The following is a 22,928-nucleotide window of genomic DNA, read 5'->3' on the forward strand; positions in this document are numbered from 1 at the left end:
GGCTTTCAAGTAGATCAGAAATGGAGAAACCCTCAAATGATTACAATGTCTCTGTAAGAGGAGATTTACCTCAGGTTAGTGGAAAGTTCAATCCTTGTCCTCTTTGAGAGAGGAAATACTCAAAAGGCATGGACAACTGAGTCTTAGGCCTGATGCTTTGTTTTAACCTAAAGTTGAAGGTTAACCTCCAGAGGATAAACAACAAGGTCCTATTGTATAGTACAGGGAACTATATTCAATACCCTGTGAAAAACCGTAATGGAAAAGAATACGAAAATGAATATATATGTATAACTGAATCACTTTGCTGTACAGCAGAAATTAATGCAACATTGTAAATCAACTATACGTCAATAAAATTTTTTAAAAAGATTTTGTGGAGTTCTGTTTTCTGTTTTCCATATTTTTTAAGAGAGAAAAACTTCCTCTACATTTCAAGGACTTTGAGGACTTTCTAAGACATTAAACAACCCAACTAATCCTCATTGATCTCTCAGGAACAAAGTTAATGATTATTTGGTCTACAGGTATCTTTACCTACTTCTAAACTGCCTGGCTGTTTGTTGTCGTTTTTTGAATTCACGCTGCTTTAAAATTTACAAACTGTATGAAGAGAGCACAGGCATTAGGTCGAGCCCTTTCAACCCTGTAGTACATGATGTGCCTGCGAGCAGTCAGCCACCCACACCAAGTGGTTGCCTGAAGTCACAGGGCACTTGTCCACTTGTTTTTTAAAACTCTTTGACCAAATTATATTTTAGACTTCTCCTGTAGATGTGTCAATGTGAAAACTCAAGCTTTCGGTGTAACAAAAGGGTTTTTAAAAGGGGAATCTAATGTAAGTTATCTGAAGACTATTAGGAGTTAAAGAGCTCAAGAAAGCTGGGCTTTGGAAGTAACAATGCGCAAATGGAGAAGCACTTTCAGCCATGAAATAACAAGGCAAATGGGGGAAAGACTTGGATTCTCCATGAAGCACCTTTGCCAGAGATAGACACAGCAAATGTCTGAAGCATTCTAGCCAGTGTTTTCAAACTGTAAGACATGACCCATTAGTGGATTGTGAAATCCACTTAGCGGGTTGCAAACACAACTCTCTTTAAAGGAATGCAATAGAACAGAACACACAAGAGTGAGTCATTAGAACTATAGTAAGAACTGTCTGTTGAAATTTTCCATTCATTATGTGTGCTCACAGGTAGGTGTGGGCCAGGACAATTACCCTTCACTTTGCATAAAATAAAATTTTTACTGTGGGTTGTGGCTTTAAAAAAAAATGTTCGAAACCACTATTATGTAGGAACACCTCACAGGTCCAAAGTTCTGAGAGGAGGTTACACGGTAAAGCTCATTTTCCACAGAGATATTACGATACACACATTTTGAAAAATAAATGAACACAGGACATATGGTAACAGAGATTATATATTTGCATTTTCCAAGTTTTCTATGATAAAGAAAATTACTCGTCATCCATAAAAACATGCTTATTAAAAAAAATCAAATAACCTAGAAGTAAATGGAGTAAATTACGTAAAGCCCCCTTTCTTTCCTCCTCTCCCAATCCTGGCGCCGTGGGCAGAGGAAGCCGTCAACAACTATCACAGACATTTTTCTAGGCACGCACAGATGCACATATGCCATATATACACAGACAGGTTCGTAACCATATAATCGTAAACAGGAGTGTGCAATTAATATTGTTGTGCAACTTGTTTTTCATATCACTATGTCTTAGAAATATTTTCATGCCCACACTATAGAGCTATTTTTATCTGCCGCAGATTATTGCATGGTAGGAATTGGTATGTATTAATTCAACAATTTTTTCATTTATGTACAATCATGTTGTTTCTGATATTTTATTTCAAAAAATGCTTCGATACACATGCTTATACCTGACTCACAGGACACTTGTGTGAAGATTTCTTCAGGTTGGATGCCTGCAGTCAGAGTTGTTAAATGATAAGCCTGACACATTTTAAATGTTGATATATACTGCCAAAATGTCCACCTGAAAAGCTATATGGACTTATACCTTCCCCAATAATGACCAGAGTGCTCATTTACTTACATTATCTCCAGCACTGGCTATTACCCAATCCTTTCATAACTTCCTTTCCAAGGGATGGGAAAATTATATTCATCTTAATTTTCGACTGCTTGTGAAGTTGAAAGTTTACATGTTTGTTTATATTTCTTCTTTATAGAAATATTTTTATATCCTTTGTCCATCTTTTGTTTGGTTTCTAGATACTTTAATTTTTTAATACATTTATTATTTATTTATTTATTTTTACTTATTGACTGCATTGGGTCTTCGTTGATGCTCTTGGGCTTTCTGTAGTTGCGGAGAGTGGGGGCTACTCTTCATTGCAGTGGAGCACGGGTTCTAGGCACGCAGCCTTCAGTAGTTGCAACACATGGGCTCAGTAGTTGTGGCACAGGGCTTAGTTGCTCTGTTGCATGTGGGATCTTTCTGGACCAGGGCTCAAACCCGTGTACCCTGCATTGGCAGGCAGACTCCCAACCACTGCGCCACCAGGGAAGCCCTGGAAGCTTTGATATTAAGGATCTTTAACTTTGTTATTTTTTACAGAATCCCTCAGTTTTTTGTCTCCTACTTATATTTGTGTACAGTGTTTTTTCAATGTAGTAAAATCTATCGGTTTTTTTTTTTCTTTCATGGATATTGGGCTTCATGCTTTGCTTAGAAAGGCCTTCACACATTTATTAGAGATTTTTTCCAGTATTGCCTTTTTTTTATATTTCCATGTTTAATTCACCTGGATTTTATTTCTGGTCCATGCTATGAAACAAAAAAATGTTTTCCAATTAGTCCATAATCTCAACATCATTTATTGAATAGTTCAACTCTTTCCTACTTACTTCTAATGCCACTTTTCAAATATTAAATCCCCATATGTATATGCACCGCTCTGTTCCTGGATTCTCTGTTCTGTGCCTTTAGCCTATTTGATTATTCCTGTGCTTATAGTGCACTATTTCATTTACCCTGTCTCCATGGGTTGCTTTGATAGCAAAATTGTTTTGTGCCTTGTCTTCTAGATGAACTTTATATTGTTATAGTCATTTTAAAAATCTTGCTATGATTATATGAAATTGCTTTGAATTTATGTTAATTTGATAGAACTGACATTATGTTGCATATCCTCATACAGAAATGTGACATGCCTCTCCATTTGGGGGGGTTCCTTTTATACCCTTCAATATAGATTTTTAAAATTCACATCAGTCTTAGATTTCTACTAAACTTATTTCCAGAGAATGCATTCTCTTCCACCATACATTTCCTCATTGGTTATATATACAAAAGCTTTTGATATTGGTGTGTTGCTTTTGTGCCCTGCCTCCTTAATAAGATTTATTGGTTTTAACAGTATGCCAGTAGTAATTACAAGATTTTTTTTTGTCCAAAAAAACATACTTACAATGATAATTGTCTCACTTTCCATCATGTTTACTTTTTAGTATTATTTTTGTCTTTCTGAGTTAGCAAGATGGGAAGCTAAGAAAGTTTCCTTCTACTTCTAGATTGCTGAGTACCAGAGGATGTTGAATTTATCAAATGCTTTTTTTAGCATTGAAGATGATATGGTATCTTTGTTAATTTAGTGAGCCACAGTGATTCTGCACTTATGTTGAGATTGGCCTATACCTTTCCTTGTTTTATTTGTGCAGTTTTGGTATCAGGATTATGCTAACCACATGGAACGAATTAGGAAGGTTTACGTCTTTTTTTCTATCCTCTGGAATGGTTTACAAATAAATGTGTTTCTTGAAGATTTGCCTAATAGTACTTGTCTTTTAAAAAGAAGTTTTACTAAAAATAGAACTACCATATGATCCAGTAATCCCACTACGGGGCATATACCCAGAGAAAACCATAATCCAAAAAGAAACATGTACCGTAATGTTCATTGCAGCACTATTTACAATAGCCGGGACATGGAAGCAACCTAAATGCCCATCAACAGATGAATGGATAAAGAAGATGTGGCATGTATATACAATGGAATAGTACTAAGCTATAAAAAGGAATGAAATGGAGCTATACTGAGGTGGATAGACCTAGAGTCTGTCATACAGAGTGAAGTAAGCCAGAAAGAGAAAAACAAATACTGTATGCTAACTCATATATACGGAATCTAATAAAAAAAAAAATGGTACTGATTAACCCAGTGACAGGACAAGATTAAGGATGCAGATGCAGAGAATGGACTGGAGGACATGGGGTTGGGGGGGCGGGAGGTGAAGGGGAAGCTGGGATGAAGTGAGAGAGTAGCACAGACATATATATACTACCAACTGTAAAATAGATAGCTAGTGGGAAATTGCTGTATAACAAAGGGAGATCAACTCGACGATGGGTGATGCCTTAGAGGGCCGGGACAGGGAGGGTTGGGGGGAGTCGCGGGAGGGAGGGGATATGGGAATATGTGTATAAATACAGCTGATTCACTTTGGTGTACCTCATAAGCTGGTACAAGAGTGTAAAGCAATTATATGCCAATAAAGAGCTTAAAAAAATAAAAATAAAAAATACATAAAAAAATAAATAAAAAGAAATTTTATACTACTTCTTCAATTTCTCTTAAGATGTTTGGTCTATTTACATTTTCTATCTTTTACCAATTTTTAGAAGCTTTTTTTTAAAATTATCATATTTCATCTAGTCTTTCAAAATTATTGGAATGAAGTTATACAACCATATCAGGAGTAAATTATAAATAGTACTCCCTTGTAATTAAAAAGTCTATTTGTAGGTATCTTTCTAAAAATTATTCCTAATGCTAGCTATTTATGTTAATTACTTCTTGCTATTTTTCTCTGTCATATTTTCCAAAGGTTTGCCTTTTATTGGTTTTTGTTTTAAAAACTTTCCAGTTTTATTGATCAGAATTTTTTGCTATTTTATTACTTTGTTTTAACATTTAAAATTCTTCATGTTTTTCTTCTACTGTATCTTTTTTTCTAGCTTCTAAAGTTAAATTTTTATTACACCTATTTTCAGTTTTCTTACTCCCTGAAAAATACACCTAAATCAAAATCTACAAACTTCCTCTAACACCTGATTTGGCAGAATCACATAGGTTTTGAGAAGCAGTTTTTTTATTAATTCTAATTTGTACTTTGTTTTGAATTCCCCTATAAATGAGTTGTTTAAAAGGTAATTTTAAAGTTTCCAAGTGGACAGAACTTTTGTTATTAGTTTCATTATATTATGCAAAGCAAACAGGTTTGCATTCTGTACATTTTTTACCCTTGTATGAATCACTTTTATAAACAGTTCATAAGTTTTCCAAGAGAATGCTTTGTATTCTTGATGGATAGAAAATATAAAGAATATTTTGAATTCATGATGGATACAAAATATTTATGTGCTATCTTCCCCCTCCTAACCTATTGATGGGAAGGGGATGGGCATGAAACTTTTGTTTTCAATTATACAGTAAAAATGCATTTTGCGGGGGGGGGGGGGGGGGTTACAGTTCCATTACATTAACTTATGTAAGGATTCATGTTACCATCAACATAACCAGAATACAGAACAGTTTACTTTTCAGTTTACAGAAAAAAACTCCCTTGCACAGCCTCTTTGTAATCAAATCTTCCCACCCCAACACCTGACAGCTGCTGATCTATTCTCTTATCACCATTGTTTTGCCTTTTCAAGAATATTATATAAATGGAATCATAAAGTATGTATCTTTTGAGATTACTTAAAGATGTAACCTTTTGGCTTCTTTCACTTAGCATATGACTTTGAGATTCATCCAAGTTGATATACGTATTATTCTTTTTTATTTCAGAGTAGTACTCCATTGTGTGGGTGTACCATCATTTGTTTATCTATCCACCTGTTGGAAGACATACTGATGACTGTGAATAGAGCTGCCATAAACACCATGCACATGTTTTTATATGAACACAAGTTTTCATGTAACTTGTGAAACTGCTGGTATATTTATGTTGAAAGACACTGCCAATCTGTTTTGAGAGACTTCATCATTTTGCATTTTCACCAGAATTTCAGTTACTTTGCATCTTCACCAGCCGTTGGTTCTGTCAGTATTTTCTTATTTAGTGTGTAGCAGTAGATCTACTGATTTGGAAGAAAGATGTGTTAAAGTCTCTCTTGTTATAATTGGTTTGTCCATTTTCCCTTGGATTTCTGTTTTTGCTCCATGAGTTTTGAAACTAAGTTTTTAGATTGCAGATAGGATTTTACATAATCTTTCTGCAAAACTATACTTTTTCATCTTCAAAACCACTTGTTCTATTTAGTTTATTTGCTCTATTTAGCCTGAGGTTAACACAGCCACATACACTTTTGTTAGCATCTGCCTTGTATGCTCTTATTTACCTCTTTATAATCCTTGAAGGTTTTTTAGATTTGTTTTTTGCAAATAGCACATAGCTGGATTGTTTTTTTACTCAACCTTAAGGAATTCCAGAATTTAACTACATTTATTGTGAGAAAAGCATTTGGTCTTGCTACTGTGTGTGTGTGTGTGTGTGTGTGTGTGTGTGTGTTCCTATTTAGCTTGTTTCTTCTTTCCTGCCTTTTCTTGGATTTTTAAATTACATCCCCCCTTTCCTGGTGGTTTGGTGGCCATTAAAGCTGTTGACATATATTTGCTTTTCTCTCTCCTTGTCTTTGCACACAGTAAGTCTGCACTTCCCTGCTCAGCTGAACTCAGCCATGGCCATATGATTTTCTTTGGCCAATGAAGTGTGAGAAGTGACACGCGTTTTAACATCTAGGCAGAAGCTTTAAGTCAGTGTTGCAACACACTCTATTTTTGCTTGGGTATTGTAACCAGCAATGTTCCAAATAGTGATGCTCTGTCAGCTGGTTCCTAGGTTGAGCGGGATATGGAGTAGGGCCTCTAGCCCATCTGCCAAATGCATACAAAATGAGCACAAATAAACTGATGCTGCTTTAAGTCACTTGTTGCTGAAGTAACATCACCTAACCCATCCTTACTGACATACCTTTAACTTTAAATATAAATACATTTTTCTATCAACATCTAAACACTATATTCTTGCCTTGAATAAGACAAGATCCCGAACATTGCTCCACTTTCTATATCCTGTTCTGCCTCCCTTCATGTTAAAGCTTAGAATTTTAGCTCACTTTATTTTTACATATGCATCATATTTACTTATTTTTTTTCTAGTTATATGCATCCATGGTGATTATAAACGGGAATGACAGATCATATGGCATCATCAGTTTCTTTGATTTAAAAGCTTTCATGGATTCATTGTTCAATTTGCTTAGTAATTCTCAGAGCAAGATTTCTTCTAGTCTCATACTGATATCCGCATTGTCTTATTCAACAAATATTTGTGCACTTACTATGTGTCAGTTACTGTGTTCTTCTAGGAGTCTCACTTCTCTTTCATGACTTTTCTCTCTCATCCTTTTGCAGTGCATATTAAGGGGATCTCTCAATCAAATCTTCCATTTCATGAATTCAAGCTTCAGCTGAATCTATCCTGCTATCTAGTCCATCTTCTGAGTGTTTTATTTTCACAATCATATTTTTAATTTCCAGAAACTAAACATTTCTTTTCCCTAGCATCCTGTTCTGTGTGGATGCAATATCCTCATGACTCTTTGAAGATCTTAATTGTATTACTTTTTAAACTTCTCTTGTTTCTTCTAGTAACTACTTTCTTAAACAGGTTAATTTGTTTTAATTTGGTGTCTCCTTTTATGTTAATGGTTTTCTTCAAATCTGAGAATTCTTGGCATATTTATAGATGTGGGCCTAAGACTAAGGTCTGAAGTGTTTTCCTCAGCCAAATGAGAATTCTGGTTCACTTTCTTTTTTCTTTTTAAAAATATTTATTTATTTGGCTAGGTTGGGCCTTAGTTGCGGCACGTGGGATCTTCATTGCAGCATGCAAACTTCTAGTTGCGGCATGTGGGATCTAGTTTCCCAATCAGGGATCAAACCCAGGCCCTCTGCACTGGGAGCACAGAGTCTTAAGCCACCAGACCACCAGAGAAGTCCCTCTGGTTCACTTTCAGTGAACACAAATTCTGATTACAGGCACTCTGCGATTATAAGGGAGTGGCAGGTCACCATAACCAGGAGGGTGGCAGCTTATCTTCAGTTCCTCCTTGCAGTCCATCAATCCCAGTGTTCCTTGTGTCAGAACCCCCACTTCAAAGAGCTGCTTTCTTAGCCTCAGCTTGGTGGCAAACTCCATAAGTAGGTACTTCGTAAAGAGATAAGTGGAACAGCTTAGCTGTTCCATTCTTCAATTAACTGATCTTTCAATAATCTGCTTTTTATCTTCTAGAAATTCCACACTGTTCATTTTCTGACTTTCCAACTCTGCTATTAATTTATTTTTGTTTTAATATTTCTCCAGTCATTTCACTGGGATTCTGGAAGAGTAAAAGAATGTGTTCACCCATGTTAAGCCGTAAGTTCTAGCATGTAGTTTATAATCAGGATCTTCTAAAAAATTAACCATCATCTCCTATCTTGCTGATCTTCTAAAAATCAAGTGTTACTATTTTGAGATTAGGGATTATTCTGTAAATATCCACTTGAAATTAGACTGATTCCTGGACATAGTACTGGTTAGGCACACAATAGTAATTTTTCACCAAAGTAATTGTGGTAGATTTAGGGCAAGATGACAAGCTCTTTGTTACTATATCACATTTGGCACTTAAAAACAAAACCAAAAAAAAAAAAAAAAAAAAACAGAATTCCTGTTTGCATAGATTGCATATGCTCTGATAAACACTCAGCAAAGGTACACAGTAATTTCTCAGTAAAGTACCTGCTCATAAACTCTAACCCAAATGAAAATATTTAATTTCAATTAAGTGACATTGCTTTAGGTTTAGTATTGGAAGTTTAACAAAGTACTAAAATGGCACATATTAACCAGCAAAGTACCCATTTTTATAATTTTAATGAAATTATTTCAAATGATCGATAAAACGTAAAATATGAAAGAATTTTAAAACTATAATGATGTATATGCACATATGTGTCTTTGAAAAATCTGTGTCAAAGCAAACTGAAGCTGTCAGTATAAACTCATTTAACTTCTACCTCTTCTTACCTTTATTTCCCTCCAAACTTACCAGTATCCATCCAACTCTAGGGATACAAGTGACTTTTACATACTGTGCAAGGTTTTTTCTTACCCACATTTCCATGCTTCCCCAATTCTCTAAATTACTTATCTACACCTTCAGGAGCTCCTTTATTGGTTCCTTCATTTCAACCTATAAAATATATGTCCTTCTCATTCTAAAAAATTCTTTTTTTGCGAATTATTTTCTCTTTTCATCCAAACTCCTTCAGAGTAGCCGATTCCACTGTCTTCACTATTCCTCTGCCCCACCCCCACAGGCAGCCCTATCCCCTCCTCACTTTACTGAAGTCTGGCTTTCTTGTCCAACACTTCACTGAACCGCTCTAAGGTCACCAGGGACCTAACGGGCCAAATCCAGTGGACACTTACATTCTCTGAAGTATGACACCATCATTGATTTCCTCCTTCTTGAAACTCTGTCACTTCTCTCCTTCCCAGAATCCTTTCTCTGCTTATTACTTAAACTTTGACAGTCCCCACAGTTCTCTGAAATCTCACCCATTTCCATGATTTTAACTACTGCTTATATGTGTTGATGACATTCAAATTTTTATCTTTCCATGTCTTCACATTCATGTCCAGTTATCTACCAGTTATCTCCTGAATTCTACAGGTGCTTTAAAATTCAACATGTCCAGGCTGGGCTGGGGGTGGGTGGTGCGGACCGCAGCCTCTTCCCGGTTCTGCCCGCCTCCTCGGGCTTTTAAAGACCTGAAGTGGGTTCTGACCTCTGAGGCCGGGATTTTCCTGCCCCGGGGGCTCTTCTCGCAGAACTCACCCACACAAGCTCTCTGCAGCCGCTGAAAAGGAGACAGAGGTGCAGTAAAAGAAACTGATTTTCCAAGGATTCACTGGTTATGAGAGGTCATGTTATCATTCCAGAAATTCCCTTTTGCATAAGCTGCTGAGAAGTGGTGTTGGTCATATGCAAACAAAGAAATCAGATGCCCAGCAAATAAAACAAAACAAACAAAAAAACCATGTTGAGGCAGCAGGCAAGATGGCGGAGTAGGAGGACGTGCGCTCACTGCCTCTTGCAAGAGCACCGGAATTATAACTAACTGCTGAACAACCAACGACAGAAAGACACTGGAACTCACCAAAAAAAAACCACCCCACATCCAGAGACAAAGGAGAAGCCGCAAGGAGACGGTAGGAGGGATGCAATTGCATTAAAATCAAATCCCATAAATGCTGGGTGGGTGACTCACAAGCTGGAGAACAGTTATACCACAGAAGTCCTGAGGGTTCTGAGCCCCACATCAGGCTTCCTAACCTGGCGGTCCAGCAACGGGAGGAAGAATTCCCAGAGAATCAGACTTTGAAAGCCAGCGGGATTTGATTGCAGGACCTCCACAGGACTGGGGGAAACAGAGACTCCACTCTTGGAGGGCACATGAAAAAGTGTGCTCACCAGGACCCGGCGGAAGGAGCAGTGACCCCATAGGAAACTGAGTCAGACCTACCTGCTGGTGTTGGAGGGTTGCCTGCAGAGGTGGGGGGCAGCTGTGGCTTGCCAAGGAGACGGGGGCACTGGCAGCAGGGGTTCTGAGAAGTGCTCATTGGCGTGAGCCCTTACAGAGTCCACCATTAGCTCCACCAAAGAGCCTGTAAGCTCCAGGGGTGGGTTGCCTCAGGTCAAATGACCACCAGGGTGGGAACACAGCCCCACCCATTAGCAGACAAGCAGATAAAAGTGTCACTGAGCTCCACTCACCAAATCAGATTAAAGTTTTGCTGAGCTCCACCCACCCAGCCCAACCCACCATCAGTCCCTCCCATCAGGAAGCATGCACGAGCCTCCTAGACAGCTTCCTCCACAAGAGGGCAGACAGCACAATCAAGCAGTATCAGCACTATTTCATCTTGTGGAACTGAAAATCACAGCCACAGAAAGACAGAGAAAATGAAAAGGCAAAAGACTTTGTACCAGAGGAAGGGACAAGATAAAACACCAGAAAAACAACTAAATGAAGAGGAGATAGGCACTCTTCTGGAAAAAGAATTCAGAATAATGATGGTGAAGATGATCCAGGACTTTGAAAAAAGACTGGATGCAAAGATCGAAAAGTTGCAAGAAAAGTTTACCAAAGACTAGAAGAATTAAAGAACAAACAAACAGAGATATGCAACACAATAACTGAAATGAAAAATACACTGGAAGGAACCAATAGCAGATTAACTGAGGCAGAAGGACGAATAAGTGACCTGGAAGACAGAATGGTGATAATCACTGATGCAGAAAAGAATAAAGAAAAAAGAATGAAAAGAACTGAGAACAGCCTAAGAGACCTCTGGGACAATGTTAAACGCACCAACATTCGCATTATAGGGGTCCCAGAAGGAGACGAGAGAGAGAAAGGACCTGAGAAAACACTGGAAGAGATTATAGTTGAAAACTTCCCTAACATGGGAAAGGAAATAGCTACCCAAGTCCAGGAAGTGCAGAGAGTTCCAGGTAGGATAAACCCGCCAAGACATATAGTAGTCAAATTGACAAAAATTAAAGACAGAGAAAAGTTATTAAAAGCAACAAGGGAAAAACGACAAATAACATACAAGGGAACTCCCATAAGGTTCACAGCTGATTTCTCAGCAGAAACTGTAAAATTCAACATGTCCAGAACTAAAGTCTTTTCCCCAATTATCCCCTATTTCCAAACTCAATGATACCACTGCCCAGTCTTAATCACACAGATGGGAGGTCCAGCCTCTGCCTCCTACTTCTTCCTTACTTCCCAAGACCAAGTCCTGCTTATAACTTCCTAACTAAAATTAGAGCTTATTTCCTCCCTTCGTCTATACCTTAATTCAGACCCCTTTTCTTCCTGCTATTACCTAATCTAGAAGTTACCAAATTGCTGTTTGGTGGAACCAGTTGTTAGACACTTGTATTAAAAAAGGACTCTATAATCAAATATATTTGAGAAGGGCTGTATACCATAAGCCTGCCATGAAGATCCAGAATGAGCCTTAGCCTACAGCAGCCCTGAGAAGCTGTACAGTAAAGAAACCTGCTTAACTTTATTTAAGCCAGGGTCCCTCTTATGTCTGCCTGTAAACCTTTAATTAGGGACAGAGAGGAGGTGGGAGCATGTAAGTCGCACTTGAAAATAAAAAACATCGTTCCTCAGAAGAGTGTGGCATAATTATCTCTAGGCTTCTTCAAATTCATCTTCCACACTGAAGTCAATGATCTAAAATGCAGATCTGAACTTGTCATTTCCATTCTTAGCTACTTCCCGAGGAAAAAGAACCAGCTCCAGCTCCAGCTCCACGCAACATGGATTGTTAAAATCCACTCTCATTCTCCTTGCTGCATCCTTTAGCATACCTGCCACTGTCAGGTGACACCGCACTAATTCTCAGCAACCTGTACCTGTGGTTCCCCAAACACACCACTCTCACACTCACGGCTCTGTACTTCTGCTTGCACTGTTCTCTCTGCCTTAAGTATCCTTTCCCTTCACCAAGGTACTCACCAGTTTTTAACCAGTCCTGTAAGACTTAGCTTAGGTATTACCTCTTTAGATGACTTTTCTTGGCCTCACAGCTCCCCCTCTACTTCCCCAAACACTGACTAAACGCCCTGAATATTCCCATCATAGAATGTTACACGCAGTATAAGATATCTGCTGTATGTCTTCTCCTCTCACTCTACTGCTAAAGGGCCAACACTGCATCTCGTTCATTGTTTTACTCCTATAACAAGTCAATCCATGATTAATGAACTAAACAGTATTGTAGTAGCCCTCTTAGTAACAATCAGGCAGGACCTTCTGGAAGAAATCTGACACTCAGCTTTTCTCTGATCTCATCTTTCAGTCTGACTGAACTAAAGACTTATCTATGCATGTTTTATCCAGAAAACATAATTTAATCCAGAGACGTGTGATCATATACTCTCACATACTCTACCATTTAAAAATTCTACTCAGTTGGGGAAAGGAGACAAGTGTGCTTTCTGACAGCCTCATTCTCTTGCACTTCTATTGTTCACTGGGTTTTCTCTTGCTGTCTTCCTTAAATCCATTCTCTCTTAACAAGAAAGCAGGATAACAAAGTAATTAAGAGCCTGGGTTCTGCCTATCTATGAAACAGAAACAAAATCAGTGACATAGAGAACAGACTGGTGGTTGCCAAGGGGGAGGGGGTGGGAGAGGGTTGGATTGGGAGTTTGGGATTAGCAGATGCAAACTGGTATATACAGCACAGATAAACAACAACGATCTATTGTACAGCACAGGGCACTATATTCAATATCCTGTGATAAACCATACTGGAAAAGAATATGAAAAAGAATGTATATATGTGTATAACTGAGTCACTTTCCTGTACAGCGGTAATTAACACAATACTGTAATTCAACTATACTTCAACAAAAAATAAATTTTTAAAAATTGGCATAAAAATAATCACATAAGGGGGACTTCCCTGGTAGTCCAGTGGTTAAGACTTCATCTTCCAATGTAGGGGGTGAGGGTTCAATCCCTGGTGGGGAAGCTAAGATCCCACATGCCTCATAGCCAAAAAACCAAAAGATGAAACAGAAGCAGTATTGTAAAAAATTCAAACAAAGACTTTAAAAGTGGTCCACATCAAAAAAATCTTTAAAAAAAAAATCACCTAAATGAGAAACAAATGAAACATAATAAAGTCTATACATTAAAAAAAAAAAAAAGCATTGGGTTCTGGTCAAATCCCAGCTTATCACTTATTTATAGCTGTGTAATTTTAGGCAACTCACATACTGCCTCCTCAGACTCATCTATAAAATGGGTTTGGTAATAGTTCACTACCTTACAAGGTTGCTGTAACCCATAAACACGGCTAAGTGCTTCGGTAAATGTTTGATGCTCTCTGGTTATTGTGAATTAAAATACGTCAAGGGCTTCTGGCCGTATGATTTATTATAGTTTGACATTTAACCAAATGGTAAGACTACTGCATTTATTATTCCCATCCCTTTCTACCCCTTACCCTGCTTTGTTGTTTATATTTTCTCCCCCCACAGTGTTAGTTCCAAGAGAGTAAAGGCTTTATTTTGTTCACTGCTGAAAGCAATAGCACCCAGATAAGTACATATTAAGCCCTTGGTAAACACTAGCTGAATGAATGGTGTGAACTGTCAAAAGGAAAAATACACCAAAATTTTCATTATAATAAAAACTATAGCTAAATCTTTCTCTAATGGTTTCCAGTCATGTATTTTAAAACACCATATGCTATAATAAAAACGTAAGTAATTTATTAAAATTTGAAGGCAAAAACATAATTTTGAAAGATTTAGACCTATGTCAGGCGTGATAGAGTATGGATGCTTTCTTGAAATTCAAAATCAGATCCAAGAGTATCACTTTCAGAATGTTCTAGTAGATTTTTACTTTTAGTTGTCTTTGATGAAACAGTCACTATTCTACTCTCTTTCTTTACAGAAATGTGTTTTTTCGAAGACTCACTTTTAAATGGCTCGTTAACCGAAGAACTATTTTGCCCGATTCCTTTGCTTTTCTGCTTTACAGGTGAGTCAGAGAAGGAATGCAGGTCCTTCCCAGGTTGTTTCTTAGCAGAGTGTTTTTTGGTATATTCACCTGTTTTGGTCATTTTCTCTGAAGAAGACCTGCTATTTCTAGATAATTCCTCTTCTTTTCTTTGACTTCCAGTTGCAGAAGTTACATCTGCTGGAGGAGAACACGTTCTAGCAATGAAATCTTCAAAAGATTCCTGCCGCTGCTCTGTGTCTGGGACCCCTGGGCTGTCTTTGGAAGTTTCTAAGGCCTCCTGTGTAGAGACTGGGACATGGAAGGAGTTGAGAGGCAAAGGAATCCTAGCATCACCTGTAATTTTCTGAAACTGGAGGGAAAAACAAAAGACAAGACAAAAATTCAGTGATGAACAAAGCCAACCATTAAAAGGTAGAGTCCAAAACTTCAATGTTACTCTGTGTGATCTTATCGTCAAGATAGTCAATTGATCATTGAGAAGATTTCAGAGGCAGTTTTTTCCTAATTATGTTTTGCTAACTGATTCTCAACTTAACCTGGCTATACTCAAGGCTATGTCCACTACACTTTCAGACTTTGGGGACTGAGATAGTTATTACCCATTTCCTTTCCCTCACTAAAAATAAAACCCTATTCCGTAGGAAAGTTAATTTCTTTTCTATCCTCCAGGCACATGTAAACAGTATCCAGTTTGTGACCAGACTGTGTTCTCAAGTTGTCAGTTCCCAGGACCGCTCTGAGATTGGCTGAGGCAGGAGATGGGGGCTCCAAGTAAGGCTAGGGGATGAGCTGACAGGTTTTCCCTTCCCATTCCCATCACTGGGTGATTCACTGTCATATATTACCTGTCAGCTATGTCTGGATTACTTATTTTAAAAATTTTCTATATTAGTACTTGTACCTTCATTAGTGTTCCTTCATTGTAAGCTGACTGCATACAAATAGAAACCTAGATAAAATATGAATAGAACAGACATTTATACAATTTAAAATCTGGAATATTTTCTCTAATGTTTTCTTTCTTCATTAAGGATAGTTTGCTGTAACTCATAAATTTTCAAAAGCACTTCCAGTTTTCTTATTTACAACAATACAGTATCATGAAATGGGCACAAATTTATTAATCTCAGATTTGGAAAGGACTCCAAAGAGGTTTCTAGCTCCTGAGCATGTGAATTATCGGAGACTGGTCATTACTATTTTCTCTCTGACTTGGTAATTTCCTTTTTGTTAATCACTCTTAGAATCATTAAGTTCTGTCTTGTCCACTTACTTGGATATTCTGCATTTGTCCTAGGGCACTCTGCTTTGATTCTGATTTTTCTTCTTCAAGTGCCTTCTTTTCTTCTTTAGGTGGACTACTAACAGTAGAATTCATCTGGGGACGACCTAGTAAGTGAAAATCTGACTGATCTATACCAGCCATTGTGGCCAGCTGTCCAAGCCTGGACAAGAGGAGGAAAGGAGAAAAGACAAAGGTTATTAACAATCACCTAAGAGCAGCTTAGATTTCCCCAGACCTACAATCATGAAATACTTTTAAATCTTAAAAGCTAACATCCTACTCCAGACTACAAGCCTCTCTCTCCCCCAAATTCTCAGCCCTTTCCAGAGTCATCCTGTAGGACACATCCCATCTCCTTAGCGATTACTGCTCCATTTTATATACTGTCTCACTAGCAGCGTTAGCATCTACCACACACCTCACTCACTGCCTCTCACCTCCATTCCCACACTTCTTTACCACTTTTCCTCCAGTTTCTAAGCATGTGTTTGTTCCTTCCTTCCCAACACCAACTCATTCACTGACAAAACACCACTCCATCAATTAACAATCTCCACTTCCCTCTTTCAGCAAAATTGCTCCTGGTTGAGAACCATATATCTTCCCTGCAGATTAATAATAATTTTTATGTATAAGATAAAAATAACTTTAATTCAAACTTTTCAAACAAGCAAAATAAGTAAAAGGTAGGAAAATTCTTACGTATTCCCGAATATTTTCAATTAAAATTGCCTTCAATTTAGTCTTTACGAAAAACTACACCTACTAATTATTCTGTCTGCAAGTTACTCTTTTATAATGGGCTCCCCACTCTACCAAAGCAGGCTCCCCTGTTTGCATTTCTTTAAACATTTAATTCCACATTTAAAAAAATCAACTATATTACCTATAATTATACTAAATTTGGCTAAATATGGCCACAGAAGCGATGAAAATTGCTCAAGTTCCTCAGCAAACTACCATTACAGTCACAAAGAGAAGAACGCTGTGAAGAGAAATGAACTAACCCAGCATCTTTAAGGAGATCCAAGAAAGCGTGGAACTTCTGAAAAGAATTCTCAATGCTGCCCAAAACACCTTCGTCATCCAGGATCATGCTTGTCAGTGACTGTGCATGAAGGGCTTCAGACAAAGAGAAATTTATATTCCTTAACTGGGCATTTTCATGTTCCAGCTATAAAAGAAGAGTGAAAATATCTCACATGACTTTTTTCTCATTGTCATCAAAAGAAAACAAAAGTAGTCTTGTCTAGTTTCAAGGAACAAAACTAAAATAAAACACTCAAAATGTAATTAATTTGTAATTAATCTAACTCTCTACCAATAAAGACAGAGACCATATCACAAAATAACCAAAACCCAGAGGCACCCAACAAAATTTCCTATATAACACTCAGATGGTATATAAATAAACCAAAGTTATTTTATTAATGATTTTTTTTACAAAAGATCACATTTCTAACTGGTTAAATTTATAATGAAGCCTCATTCCATATTAGAAAATGACCTGCTTTAAGCTTCCCCTAAATTAGAAAATGAAATACAGAATCTGATTTGAGCAAAACATCTTACAACTCTGTTGAATGTTAAGGATTAACTTCAGTGAGTAAATATCTAATGCTTAAGGTTAAAAGTCCTAAATCATACCCAACCCAATTTATTAACTGTACGATCATCAGTATTTTCTTTGGCTTCTTGAAAATATTCACTCTGGTGCACTCTTCCCCTTCCACTCATCATCTATGCACTTAAAACCCCATATAAGCTCAACTCTAGTATTTCTCAGAAAGGCCTCTATGTTCATGATGCCCCTTTGCCTTATATAAGCAGGTGCTCAATATTTATTGAATGAGTGTCCGCCAATCCAATGGATGCACTTCCAAAAACTCCCCCCTAAACTCACCTTGCAATAAATTATAGAGAGAGAGAACTTTTTAGCTTATGCCCTGCTTTCATGCACATTACCTAATGTAATTCTCATAGTATATATTTTTATCTTTCGGTGCATTCTTAGCAGTTTTCCAATATCTTATATTTATTTAAATGATTCACTTTCCTAATTCACTGCCCAGTAGTCTCATCATGTCTTTTATGTTACTGGATATACAGTTTACACACAAAAAGTGCTTTCTTGAATTGAAGAATCATGAACAGAAAATAAGCTAATGTCATATAAAAGCACAAACACACAAAACCAGATTTTTACAGTTTTAAAAACATGCTTTCTGGAATATAGATCATATGATCACTGAATACCAGTAAATGCAAAGGTCCATATGATACAACCGATTTGCAACATATTACAGTCTTAAAGTTTACAAACTATGTGTGTATGGCTTAAAATCAAAACAAAACCAAAAAACTCTCAAAAGTATAAGGAGAAACTTGTTTACCTCACTGACTCGTTTGTCAGCCTTAAGTCTTATTACTCTTTCCTCCTTTAACTGCTTTAGGCACTCCTCCAGTTTTTCCTGGTGTAAAGAAACAGAGTAAATATTGTAACTAATTCGTAGTATGATATCCAAAAGCCTTTCCAGCTATAGATCTCACCAGGACTTAGAGGCAGAGACAGAAGTGAACTCAGATTTTAGTCTGCTACTTATAATATCATACCATGCTAGTGAAATTATCAAAATATATCAAATTAGCACCGTAAAGATTTATTTAAATCCCACTCTTTTCAACATAAATTTGTGGTAGCTCACCATGAAAAGTCATATGTGTATAACATAGTAAGTCAGAAATAAAAAGTGAAGACCAAGAAAGAAAAATTCTATTTTTATTTGTGGGTCTCTTTATAGTACGAAGTCCTATTAATGAACGTGCTTAACATACCTGAATTACACAATTGCAGATTCAAATGCATTTTTTTAAAAAGCAATCACTTTTAAAGCAATTCACTATACGTCAAGCACTGTTCCTGCAGTTCCCTGTGCATTACATAATCTAATCATCGAAATCTTACGAGGAAAGAATGATCACTAACTCCATGTTATCTTTACAGATGAGAAAAACGGAGGTGGAGAAGCAGAGTAAGTAGAGCAGCAAAGCCAAGGTCACACCATAAACTAAGTAGCAAGGCCACACTGTGAACTCAGGAAGCTGGGTGCCATCCTGTTTCCAGAGGTGGTATTCATCCCATTCACCAAGGTCAATAAAATAAAATGAACACTGGTTAACTCTCTTATGACTCTTAAGAACTAAGACACTTAGGTCCTGAAAGTGGGGGACACTGCTTGTGGTAGGCAGAATTCTAAGAGTCCCTAGGAGTCTTACTTACTGAAGTACACAAACCTTCCAGTTATTCAATCAAACACTAAATCTAGGTGCTGCAGTGAAGGGATTTTGCAGATGTAATTAAGGTTCCAAAAATCAGTTGATTTTAAGATAGGGAGATTATTCTAGGTGGATGTGACCTGAACTCTTCCTGAAGATCTTAAGTACCAAAGGGGCAACAGGGAGATTATCCGTTGCTGGCTTTGAAGAAGTCAAATGTTCTGGCAGGGAATGCAATCAGGAGGCCTCTAGGAACTGAGACTGTCCCCTGGCTGACAGCCAGTAAGGAAATGGGGACCTCTGTCCTGCAACTGCAGAATCTGAATTATGCCAAAGAGCTGAAGAAGCTTAGAAGTATTCTTTCCCAGAGCCTCTGGATGGTAACACAGCCAGGCTGACGTCTTGATTTCAGCTCTATGACACACACAAACTATGCTGAACAATGAGTACAAACAAGAACATGCAACGTTTGGGGCTCAATGTCTTATACTTAAATTTCACGTGCTTTAACACTCTTAGGAGGGAACCCACATGTTCCTGTGTGTATCTGGGCAGAAAACCAGGTCACGCTGCGCCTGGACTTCTGACTTACAGAACTGTGAGCTACTAAAATAGGTATTGTTTTAAGTTAGTAAAGAGTGTAGTAAAAGAAAATTAATATTCTACTCAACCTCCAGGTTCATGAACAAAATAAGTGATTGTCATTGTTTTAAGCCACTGTTTTGGGGTAGTTTCTTATGCAGTGATAAATCAGAATACCTATACTGATGAAAACAGTAAGGTATATTTATACATTTTAACTGCTTTGAACAATCACTTAAAGAATGAGGAACTCTATTATACGCCATTATTGGGAGAGGAACTGTTATCACTTTCTGAAGAATAACTTTCAGTACACAGCAACAATCCTTCATCAGGAGTTTACCCTAAGGAAATCAAAGATGTAGGCAAAGCTACCAACATGGTGTCATAAGATTGTTTATAACCAAACATTAGAAGAAAGCTAAGAGCCTCCAAATTGGGATTGGTTTAAATAAAAATAGCTGACCATATGAAGGAATGCTCTATGAAGACACCAAGAAAATAATGACAAGAAGTCTCAACCAGAATTAATGAATGGGCTCCAGGATTTCTACATTCAAAATATATCTGTGCTTTTTTCTTGGGAGATGGTCCATAAGTTTAATCAAATTCTCTGATGTAGAAGAGTATTTAGTGACATGACAAAAGATTTTTGATACCTTTTTAAGACAAAAGAGCATATTAGGTACGTGACATGCAGAGGAGGCTTTTATTTCCTTCAATAAGTTGTTCATTGTTTTCAAAAATTTGCTCAATGAACATGTATTTTTATACTCAGTACATGTTTAAAAAGTTGATAGTCTAAAAACTTCAAATTCTTTAATGTTTCATTACTAAAGCCAGCCGTTTTCAATGGGGAAAAAGGGGGAAAAAACTGTAAAATTCCTCTACTTTTAATATAATGGTTTAATAAATCTTCTAAAACCGATTTCAAAGAAATTCTAAACAAATAAGCAAATAAACAAAAAAACCTTCACCACAGTCAGAAAAACGTATACTAAAATACTCCATTCTTGACTGGTTCTAAACAGCACATCAAAGTGCAATTACATGAAATAGTTTCTCCCTCTAGTGGAGGGAATTAGAACACAGTGTTAAATTTTTGTGAAAAAGTGTACCCTCCTCCTATAAAGTATTAATAATTCACATCCCTTAAACGGAAATATGGAACAAAAAAAGTTAGAAAGTAAAATTGATTGATATTCTATTACTTAAATAAGACTAGTGATAAGGCTTTGGAGTAACTTTCCTTTCTGTCATCTGCTTTCCTTCCTCCCTTCCATACAGTGGCTAGGGTGATTTTTCTGGAAAAAAGCTCCCATCATACTGTATATCAAATTTTATGTTCAATCTTTTGCCATTTAACATTGAAATCAATCATTTCTCATATAATCAAGGGATTCATAACCTTGATTTTTTTTAGTGGGCTTCAAAATATTCCACTGAATGGGTTTACTGGTTAACCATTCCTTTGTGATTACACATTTAAATTCTTTCCAACTTTTCACTACTATAAGACAAAATAACCATTTTTATGTATGAAGGCTTTTTTTCCATGTTGAGAATAACATTCTTGCAACAAATCCATAAAAATGAGTTTGAGATCAAAGCAAATGAACATTTTTAGGGCTCTGAGGTCCCTATCTCCAAACTTCATTCCAAAAGATTTCTAAGATTTTATACTGCCATCGGCAATGTATTACTTGGTATACAACCTCTAATATAACTGTTGGCTTACTTCCTTACTTAAAATGCAAATTATTTGAAGACAGCAGGTGTATTTTATTAAGTGTTTATCCCCAGCACCTGTGCCTGGCACAAAGCAGACAGTCAATAAATAATCTCTGAATAAGGAAAACCCCTGCCAACACAAGATGTATGTGTGTGAAAGACAGAATGTGTGTTTTTCTCTAACTGGATAAGTGAAAACTTGTCATCTTCCTTAAATGTGCATTTCTTTGCTTATAATTAGTAATAAAATTTCTCTTTTAGATTATTTTTTAAAAATTCAGATTCTCTGAGGCAAATGAGCCTGGCCCTACCCATTAGCTATACAACCCTGGACACGTTCCATAACTCTAGGCCTCAGCTTCCTCATGTATAAAATGGAGATAAGCTCCCACATCACAGAGCTCTTGTGAGGATTACATGAGTTAAAACACATATAAAACTTAGAATAGTGTTTGGTACATAAAATATGTTCAATTAATGCTGAATGAATGACCATGTGAACACAAACAGCAGCGAAGGGCTTAAAATGAAATAGCCTCATCCCACTTCCACATCCAGCACCTCAGAGGCGACCAATTCTTTAAGCAGGTTTTTAACTGTAAAATATGATATGTGTACTGAGAAGCGCACAAACAAAACTGTCAATGTGACAAATAAAAAGAGAATCTTACATAACCACTACTCAAACCTGCAAGTACTTGTCAGCATCTCAAAAATCCCCCATATCCTTTCCTCACCACAAGCTCCTTCCCTCTTCCCAGTTAAACATTATCCTCATTTCTTGACAATCATTTCCTTTAAGGTGCATCTGTCCCTAACAATATAGTTAAGTTCTGTCAACATCTAACTTTATGTAGAGGATCACAGTGTATGCAGTCTTTTCTAACATTTCTTTCACTCAACACTGTTCTAAAAAATTCATCCACATTGCTCTCTGTAGCTCTAATTCATTAAATTTTATTGCTTAATAGTTTTCCCACTGTATGAATACACACAATTTCTTTAATTTTTGACTGGACACCTGGGTTTTTTTTCAGTTTGTCATAATGCAAACCATGCACACAAATCCTGTTGTACCAGTTATTCCGGTGCATTTACAGGGGGGTGGGGGGTGGGGTGGGGGTGAGGGCTGCTGGGTCACAGGGTATTTATATACCTTCAGTTGACGGAGAGTGCCAAATGATTTCCAAAGTAGTTGTGTTGATTTATACTCCAGTATAAGCAGGGTAGAAGATTCCCATAGTACTCCAGGTCTACAATACCTGATACTACCAGACTTTATTTATGTATTTGTCAATCTGATTGGCATGTATTTTCACTGGTTTTGATTCATTTTTCTCTTATTTAATGAAGTTGGGCACTTTTTCCTGTTTACTAGCTGTCTGGATTTC

General features: G+C 37.1%; 1 protein-coding gene across 3 annotated transcripts in view; it reads right to left on the minus strand.

Moving 5' to 3' along the window:
• Positions 1-8,953: 8,953 nt before the first annotated feature.
• Positions 8,954-22,928, minus strand: part of CEP78 (centrosomal protein 78) — a 37,906-nt gene continuing 23,931 nt past the window's right edge. The window contains exons 12-17 of one of the 3 annotated variants that reach the window (XM_057724738.1): positions 18,342-18,419; positions 16,956-17,122; positions 15,937-16,108; positions 15,565-15,612; positions 14,751-15,012; positions 8,954-9,959 (exon numbers count right to left, since the gene is read on the minus strand). In XM_057724738.1, the coding sequence (XP_057580721.1) occupies positions 9,934-9,959; positions 14,751-15,012; positions 15,565-15,612; positions 15,937-16,108; positions 16,956-17,122; positions 18,342-18,419 (753 nt within the window). In that variant the 3' untranslated portion in view covers positions 8,954-9,933. Of the gene's footprint in view, positions 9,960-13,859; positions 15,013-15,564; positions 15,613-15,936; positions 16,109-16,955; positions 17,123-18,341; positions 18,420-22,928 lie in introns of those variants that run through there. The other 2 variants (XM_057724736.1, XM_057724737.1) reach the window with 2 other exon arrangements.

This window comes from Hippopotamus amphibius, chromosome 2 (genome assembly GCF_030028045.1).
Source record: "Hippopotamus amphibius kiboko isolate mHipAmp2 chromosome 2, mHipAmp2.hap2, whole genome shotgun sequence".
Classification (NCBI taxonomy): Eukaryota; Metazoa; Chordata; class Mammalia; order Artiodactyla; family Hippopotamidae; genus Hippopotamus; species Hippopotamus amphibius.